This window comes from Barbatula barbatula, assembly GCF_947034865.1.
Source record: "Barbatula barbatula genome assembly, chromosome: 14".
Lineage (NCBI taxonomy): Eukaryota > Metazoa > Chordata > Actinopteri > Cypriniformes > Nemacheilidae > Barbatula > Barbatula barbatula.
Window position 1 is genome coordinate 16,522,219 of NC_136777.1, and position 9,526 is coordinate 16,531,744.

Genomic DNA, 9,526 nt, shown 5'->3' on the forward strand with positions numbered 1-9,526 from the left:
ATAGAATATAATACAAGGGATCGTTCGCCCAAAAATGAAAATATTTTCATAATTCATTCACCCTCGTGTCATTTCAAACCTGTTTCACTTTCTCTTTACTTCAGAACACGAAAGAGGATTTTAAAGAATGTTGATAACAAAAACAACACTGACCCCCCCATGGACAACAGACCACCTGTAAACACTGCAACATCGTGGCTCTTTTAAAACATTGCTCTTTATGAGCACCATGACCACCAATGAAAAGAGTTTGGGGCGGGACTATAGTAGGAGTGTTTGGGAAAACATGATGGGAGTCATTGTTACGTAAATGCCTCTGGTCTGACAGATGGCGGATTTTAAATGGGCAATAATTTCAGTTAATATCTTTATCAAACAAAATGATAGCTGCTGATATGATTGAATGCAGTACCTCGTCCACATTAGTCCAGCGCTGGCCGTGATGCCCGTCACTCCTGCCAGGGCGGCCAGCATCACTCTACGCCGCTGATGGGAACGGAATGCGCCGCTGTGATGCCGTCTTGATAACTGCACCATGCCGATGGTGGCAGCTGACAGTGCCCGTAAGCGATACATACTGTCAGAAAAGAGAAAAGAGAGTTAATACTATGAAAATAACAGGTTAATTCATAACATAAATTATGTTCCTATAGAAATGGTTCCCTGATTGCACCATAACACAAATAAAACGCTAGCATAAGAAATAACTGGGCAGGGCAATGTACTTGCTTTACCTCATAATGTAAGACCACATTCCTGAAAGAATATTTAGGATGATGTTAAATGCACATTAAAATGTTAGGGGGTCTTAACTTTAAACCCAATATGGGGGTTCTGGGTTTGTTGAGAATACTTGACACTATAGACTGATCCGGAATCCCCCCCCAAAAAACTTATTAAAAGCAGCATGGGAAAAAGCTTGACTTTAAAGGAAAAGTTCACCTATAAAATGAAAATTTGTCATTATTTACTCACCCTCTTGTCATTTCAAATCTTTACATAAGTTGCTAAAAATACATCGTCCTGAAAAGTATTAAAAGTATTGCTGAATAAAACTTGTTCTTTAAAAATGAAAGATGCTAAATCATTTAAATCATGCCTTAAAGATCTTAAAATCACAAGATGAGCCACTGCCATTGCAATAAATCGGGAGCAATGCAACGCTCAATATGGCCGCCCTGGCGAAGGAAGTCCCGCCTTCCAGTAAAACGAGCAAATCGTCAATCAATATTGATTGAATCCATATTTATTGCCGATTCCCTGGGGCGGTGCTCTCGTGAGGCGCTTGCCAGTCTGGGTGCATTCGCATTGACAAAACGACCTCGAAAAAGGTAATATGATAATAAACATTGCCTGAGTAAACCTGTGTGAATAGTTTTAGCACAAAAAAGTTTGTGATTTCTTTAAACTGTGGTGTCATTCAGTCACATTGGTCTGAGACAGAGGAGGTCGACCAAAAGTGTTTTTTTGTCAATATCAATAACTCTAGAAAAACAGGTCAATAACTAATTATTGTAAAAAAGTTTTAAATAGTATAAATAAGAAATATTTATCTCGGTGTTAAACAGTGCTAAATTCAATTCCAAAATAAAGGCTTCCACAAAGGGTTTCCATTGCGCACATTCACTTGCAACAACCCAGATTCAAGCCTGTGGCGTAAACCCCTTCCTGTTTCAACAGGACATATGGTACACAAAAAATCTTGATCATCAACACATTTCACAAAGGCTTTAAAGTACAACGTTTGAATGAATGTCATTTTTTCAAAGAATACACAAGTAAAGTTTTATTATCCAAAACCAGGGTTAATGTACAATCAACATATTTTTAGAGAAGTTGCAGTTGACCTTTCACGTTTTTTATGTTCTGTCGTGTCAATTTTCCAGTCCCCGCCCGAGCCAGCATCTTCTCATATTCCATTAAAAACAGCCAATTTATCATTTCACACACATCTTGCAATATCAAACCGAAGGCAGGGAATGACAAACCATCCCTCTGTGCTGTTTCTTGTTTTTTAGAAGGGAAGCCAAACACTCCGTGGAGACTGAAAGAGCCACCTGTCTGTTCTCCAATATTGACTGTGGTTTGATTGAGGTCCTGATTCAGCAGAACTTAATGAGAGAAAAAGCGCTACATGCTAATTGAAGTGTGCGCGACATAGAAGACCGATGGAGACTTTGGCTGGGAGCGTTGTGGAACTGGTCAAACGGAGCGAAAACTGCATTTGCTCAGCAAATACCCAAGTGGGTTTTATCTTTATTTAAATGTCTCTTGTGGTCCAAGCTTTCTTGACAAACACTTCATATCCTTCAGCTTTAAATAAGGCTTTGGTTATAATGTTAAGGATGTACATTTGTGTAATTGTCAAAGCTGGTCTAATGGATTACATTTCAAAACATAACAGGGTATGAAAAGAAACCGAAAAGAAGTTTCACACCTAAAATACTCTGCAAACAATGACGTTTGGAAATCATAAGCACTAAAACAATAGTGGTTAAGAAGTAAGTGACATTTTACGCAAGATTACCATAAGGAAAACACAGAAAATACTTTGTAAGGTCTTTTAGCGCTGCGGGGAATGTTTTGCACTTTACAATAACTTAAGTTTTATTCACAACTCATTCAAGGTTGCCAAATTTGTGTAGTTACAGATTGATAATATATGATATGACAGGCCAAATGCCTCATTTAAACTAATTACTAATACTTAACTCAACATTAACCTTCACAGATCATGAAGATTCACTAAAGTGATACATGTGATTATATTTAAATACATCAGTGAACTGATAGCATTTTCTAATCTAATGCAATAAAATGGACTATCAGCACAGAAACTTGGAAGAGTTTTAGTTTGTTTTAGGGATGTAATGATTCTCAGTAAGCCGGTTAAAAATCAATTACAATATGTAGGGATGCACCGATGTATCGGCCACCGATATTAATCGGCCAATATTGGATTAATTTGACACAATCGGCAACAGCAATAGCATGAAAAAGGCCAATACCGATAATGTATTAGGGCCCTATGATATCCGCAATAGGGAAAACACTGTGGAAAATAGCAAGCGCGTCATAACAGGTTATACATTTCTAATTGTGCTATGAATAGTGCTAATAATTATTCAGCTGCTATATAAATATGCAATCTTCAATTTTAAGATACTATAGTGTTTTTGAACTTTACTATAGTATACAGTGTTTATCAATTTACTACAAGGGCACTTCAATTTTCAATAGCAAATACTACAGTACACTACAATATTTATTTGTCTGAGTTAGGGCTGAACGATTAATCGAAATCGAATCGCAATATGGATGAGGCTTGACACAAGCACGCACCCTGTGTAACTCACGCCTGGCTGCACGTTTCAAACAAATGTAAAGTTTTATTTGAAATTAAACATTCAATACATTTTCTACTTGTTTTTAAAATCCCAAATACTTAAAAATTAATAAATCAGCCAGATGATCAATCAAGTTCATGTGTTCATATCCTCATACAGTGCAGACCCAGATAAATCCTCGACCATCACTCGTGTTGTATGTAAAACAGAGCACATAATTCACTCAGACATGCAGAACAGCCAGATGACATTTAAATAGCAGGATTTCGCCTCCGCATCAAGTTACATGGACACAAAGAAGCACAACCACAACAAACGCACTTTACACAAACATGCAGCTCTGTCTAATGCACATATTCTTATTATTCTACATATGCCAGTAAAACTCTCTCTCACTTGCCCATACGGACAAGCGTTAATGTCGAGCCCTGCCCCAGCTCGGACAGCTCTCAACAAAATACATTTTATTGACATACTGTAGACAAAACATAACTCAAAATCATAAGAACAATATACTTTAACAAAATAAAACTTGACTAAAACTTAACTTATAACCTAAGACAGACCGGGGCAACAGTACAAGACGGGGATGAAGACAATCGATCCAGCACAGGACAGCTACCACAAGGGCATTAAATAGGAGAGGAACAAAAGAGGAATAATGAGGGCAACAGTTGAAGGGCATGAACTGATAATGGGATAATGAACAAGGAAACAAGGGGGCGGGGCTAAGACGCAACACAGGAGAGCATAAGGCACAATCAGAGGCCATGTGCTTCCAACACAAACTCAAAAAATGGGTCTGCAAGGACGGGGTGATCATGACAAAATGTTTTGCCAGCCAAATATTTTAACATTTAACGTGATTTATGATTAGGGTCGGGTCCGAAACACTATATATCCGGAATGTAACTGGACCGAATCAAAACCCAGCTTCATTTTGGAGCACTAAAATGCTGACTGCGCTGTCGATTGAGACATTTGCCCTCATTCAAGTGAGAGAAAGTAGGAAACTCAGATAATACAAATCCGACACATCTTACATAATGGTTAAACAGATCCAAATGATCTGTGATCAACGCAGATTGCACTCACCACACGGATCGGAACGCGCCTGACCCGTGGATTCATCATACTGGAGGACAGTTTTAATGCGCTCTCTCTCCATCCCTCCATCAGCATTCAACACCTGGCACAGTCTTTAACTTAAACTGCCGCATAAACCAAGTTTTAAAGTGAAAATAACATTAATTGGAAACGCACATGACGCATCTGTAATGCCAGCGATAACAATAAAACTGTTGCGCGCGTCTAAAATCAATAAAGGCAAACAGTAAACAGTAAACATCATCTTTCAATGTTAGTGTCCATGCTCATTTCACATTCACTTAATTGTGAATTTGTTGTGCATTTTTTATTATTTAGTAAATCTTTTTCAATCGAACACATTGCTCTTAACTGTTATCCACATGTGTTTTGTGGCTCTTTTTAAAAGTATCGATTCAGGCACAGTTAAGGCACGATACCGTTTTAAAAATATCGATTTGGCACCAGTATCGGAAAGAAACCCAAACGTTTTTTTCAAACATAAAATATATTTTTATAGAAATTTGAGAAATAGTACAAGGCCACGTGTTCATTTATAATTTGTCTCAACTCATTTTATAAACATAAATCATGAATTTTGGGATCCGTTTCGTGAATCATATGGCATGCATCGTGATCAAAGTGAATCGTACGTCCTTGGTTTAGTTTATAGTTGTTCATCAGAGAACACCACAATGACAGAAACTATTTACAAAACTTTAAGAATTTACAAAAGTGATAAAACAGATGTTTTTCACTGAGCTAAAATAATCACAGTTGAGTGTCAGGTCAGTGCTGTTGCATTTGGTTCATCTTTTTCCAAAACATGCAAGTGGTTGTTCATCCAAAATGTAATATTCTGCTAACACTTACTAACTTCCAAGTCCCTGCTAGCCTGTATGACTAACATTATTCTGTGAAATAAAGGGATGCTGCTCTTTTGTCCACTAAACTAATTTGAATGGAGACCGAATCTGTTATTTTTCTGTGATGTATGTTTTATTTTTGTGTAAACTTTTGCCGTTCCAGTAAAAAACCAGTAAAGAGAACGTAGATTTTAAAACAGGATCTGTGCTTGCTTTGTACGATCAGTCCCCTGCCAGTTTGAGGTAAACCACAGCTCTGGTGTCAGTCATAGCTTCTCCATTGGACCAGAGACTTTGAGACTCCTAGATCCATTTAATGAAAGAAAGCTCTTTAACCTTACTTTACTTCAATCTTTAACTCTTATCTCAACTCAATACTGTGAGTTTCACATATCCAGTGGCATCCAGACATCTGCTTCTCTATATGCAACAGTGATCAAACACCACACGGATCTGGATTGTGTGTGTACAGTCAAAAATTATATACATTAACAAGTAGGGGTTGCCGATCGATCGGCCGATTTTTTTAATGATTCGTCATCGGCCGATTGTGCCACAAACTAAGCCGATTATTGCAACGAAATGAGTTGACTTTCTTCAACAAGAAAAATACACTTTGTGCCGGGTTTTATAAAATAGCTTTCATAGACATAGAAAATATTGTTTAAGGCAAGTTATTTCTTTTTCATTGGCTCAAGTTATAAAATATAGAGCAGAATCAGTTATCTCAGGTGTACATCAAACGCAAGATACAGCAGCATAAATAAAACTTCTAATGACTGTGGCACATGTATGCCATAAAATAATGACTTTTTTACAATTTTCTACAATGACAGAATGGATTGTCACAAGAAGTCGGAACATCCTGTGATGACAAATAGGTTGTATTTTAACAATGGTATTGGCAGATGGCTTTATCACAATACTCTGTGTTAAATTGGATGCTTTTACCTTAATGGGCTGACAGTGCATTCACAATTCAAAGAAGTTGAAATAAGACGTAAAACAGGTGAAACAATCGTGTATCAGTACGCCTCCAAAAAAAGTCTAGTCACTCAAGAGCAAGGATGGGTCATGACTCGCCTATGTGCCGACAACAGATGCTTCAGCAAATAATTCAGCACCTTGAGAACAATGTTCCTCAAAAATTAATTGGAAGGATTTTGGGGGATTTGGGGATTTTCACCCTCTACGGTGAGCAATATTTCTCAGAGATGAAAGGAAACTGGCCAAATAACAGTACAGGCTGCACAGATGTGAAAAACATCATCAGCTTGAATGATATCGTGACATTGACTAAGGAATACAGCCCCCGTCAGTCCAGACCACTCATTGCTGCATCCACAGATCCAAGTTCAGGCTACTATGCAAAGCAGAACAAACACAGGTAGTTGATGCCTCTAAATAAGAATGCAGAGTGCAAGTCGATATCGATTATTACAGGTCAAGTAGACCGATAACCGATATTTTGAATCGATATACATGTCAGAAATGAAAAATATGTTCAAAAAATTAAGAATAACAAGAGCTCTGACAAACACTTTGCCCAAAAACCATGGTTACTACACGTTTACTAGAGTAACACCACGGTAAACAGTAAGGAAATAAACAAACAATAGTTGTCAGAAAGACGCTCCACTTAATGCAAGTTGCTCTTTACAATGAAACCGTTTATCCTCGGAGTGGTGATCTTTTATAGGGAATGTAAACCTTTCCTCTTTGTTTAGGACTGTCTGAAGACCTGCACATGTGCAGCGTGACATCGGCCAAATCTACATATTTAACCAAGAGTCTTGCTGTTTTGTTGTGCCATTGTTTGGGGCTTACGCGGAAACCGCACCTGTCTTTACTTTCATACATAGGAACATAATCTGAGAATATTCATATTAATTGGATCATTAAAAAAAAGAGAGAGAGAGAGAGAGAATTTTACTTCACGCAAAGTGAAAATAAAGCTGCTAATTAAGCAGGCTGTCCTAATCAACGTTTAAAATGAAAATAAACACTTGACTCTATCGTTATCATATTAACTTTCTTTTCACATAGAAAATTAAGCATACACTCGTGTATGTGAAATCATCTCATGAAGTCCCGAAACAAAGTTATTAGTGACAGATTAGAGCAGTCGATGGAAAGAGGTGAGTGAGGCCGTCCAGGTGCAGTTTGAAGCTGTATATATATATATACACTGTATGTAATTCTTTCAGTATCTATGTTAAAATTTTATATTACAAATCTGTTATTTTCTGTAATGATGCTCTTAAAAATATTTCAAGTTGTTTTTCTATATTATCTAATGGTCTGTTAATGTTGGAGGCCTCATGGTTAAGGTAAATGACACTGCATAAATAAATGATTATGTGTGAGATGAGGAAATAGAAAAAGTATTAGTAATAATAATGATGTCGTCATTTCTCTAGTCTTTATGTCAAATTCTAAAAAGGTTAAAATTGAGAGGTTTGGACTTTTTTTTTTCATTGAAATAAATGTTTTAATTACACAGAGATTAAAGTACCGAAAAAAGGTACCGGCACCTAATTCAAGGGACCATATTGGTACAGGTACCTGCTTAAAAGTACCCAACCCATACATATTTCATTACATCTAAAACAAACGATAATATTTCGTTTTATCAGTGTCATATGACCCGTTTAAGACTGTCTCTTAACAAGTCTCAAAGACTAGCAACTAGTCTTACCTTTCATATGTCAACTAACCCAATCTATCATTGTACGTTACTTTTTTGAAGAGGTTATGACATTTTTTTTAATTCCCTTTCACATATTGTCATATTTTCCTTATTAATTATTGCATATACGTTTGCATTAGCCAGATAAACGTTGTTAGGAAACATACTGTATTGTAAACTAAAATACTCACACAGTATACATAACGTGAAGAGACACTTCAAGTTTGAGCGAAACTAGCCACAATAAGAAAAGGAATAACACAATATGCTATAACTCTCTATCTTGAGGTCTTCCCATCTAAAATGTCATAATATGACTTTGAACATTTAGTAAACCATGCAGCTTTATGAATACTGTGTGAAATGGATCTAAATAAAAGCCCGACAGATCTATTAATAACAACGAACGTTATTTAACAAATTACAGTTACTTGAAGATTTATATATATATGCATAAATAGTTTTTGTAGCACAATCGTTTCATGGTATAACTAAGGTAATGCATTCACAAAGAACTACAATGTACCGCCAACTGATAACACCTCACTGTTTTGATGTGCAACCTACAATATGACAGTAAAACGAGTCCTAAGCCCCTCTCTAACACAAACTTAACTTTTTAAAAGTAGATCATAAGTAGGCTCTATATTTCAAGACATTGATCCAGACATTTTACATTCAGCATCTCGATCGCCAGAGACGCGATGCAGTCATATTAGCTTGTGCTGCTTTAAACGTTCTTCTCCTCTACAGTGTTAAACCGTATTCTGAGAAGTCTAATGACAGTAACGTTACATTTTGCGATTGTTAATGTGTCCCATAATGTTCGGGAATCATCTGATATCAGGGCAGCGCCGGGTCTCTGAACACAGGCAGACGTCGGCTAACACTCACTCGCTAGCTGCAGAAGCTCGGTCTCCGCCTGTCAGTTCTGTCAAAGGGATCGGTTTAGATCATTTACTCACTTTTATACACCAAATAAAGTCCTGCCCGGGTTAGACCACCGCCAAATGGTGTAGATTTACCTCGGATTATCCTTGTTAAGTGTCGTGCTCACTTTGTCCGCTGAAGTTCCGCGTCTACGGAGGCCGATCACACGAGTAAACACAAGAGGTGCTGCGTAGTGCGCAGACCGATCAACGAAGTATCGCGAGAGCACCTCGATGGCACAGCTTTTGACCGCTCTCGCGATACTTCAATATCATACGCCAGTCGGTTTGAGCAACGCGAGTTTAGTTTGGTGTAGAAGCGAGCTGCATGGAGTTTGTGTAGATTTGGTCAGATTTTTTTAGTGTTTTATTAAGAGTATATGTAGTAAGTAAGTGCAATTACTTACGAAAGGTCGATAATATGATTTAAATAATGGATGGATTGACATTTGCAATGGTGTCAATTGTAGCATCATACAGACAAACTACAAAAATCATGATATTGTTTATCCACAAGGATTATTAAGGTTTGTTTAGGTAATTCCTTGTCCCTCCTTAGAGGGTATTCAAAGTTGTTTTGTGTATTGCGAAAACGTTCTTGTTTATGAT

The 9,526-nt window shown here is 37.2% G+C and overlaps 1 protein-coding gene across 3 annotated transcripts in view; it reads right to left on the minus strand.

The window, feature by feature from the left end:
* The window catches only part of micu1 (mitochondrial calcium uptake 1), a 50,612-nt gene extending 41,480 nt beyond the window's left edge, over positions 1–9,132 (minus strand). The window contains exons 1-2 of one of the 3 annotated variants that reach the window (XM_079473559.1): positions 8,954–9,132; positions 413–577 (exon numbers count right to left, since the gene is read on the minus strand). In XM_079473559.1, the coding sequence (XP_079329685.1) occupies positions 413–576 (164 nt within the window). In that variant the 5' untranslated portion in view covers position 577; positions 8,954–9,132. Of the gene's footprint in view, positions 1–412; positions 578–8,882 lie in introns of all 3 variants that reach the window. The other 2 variants (XM_079473557.1, XM_079473558.1) reach the window with 2 other exon arrangements.
* Positions 9,133–9,526: the final 394 nt, after the last annotated feature.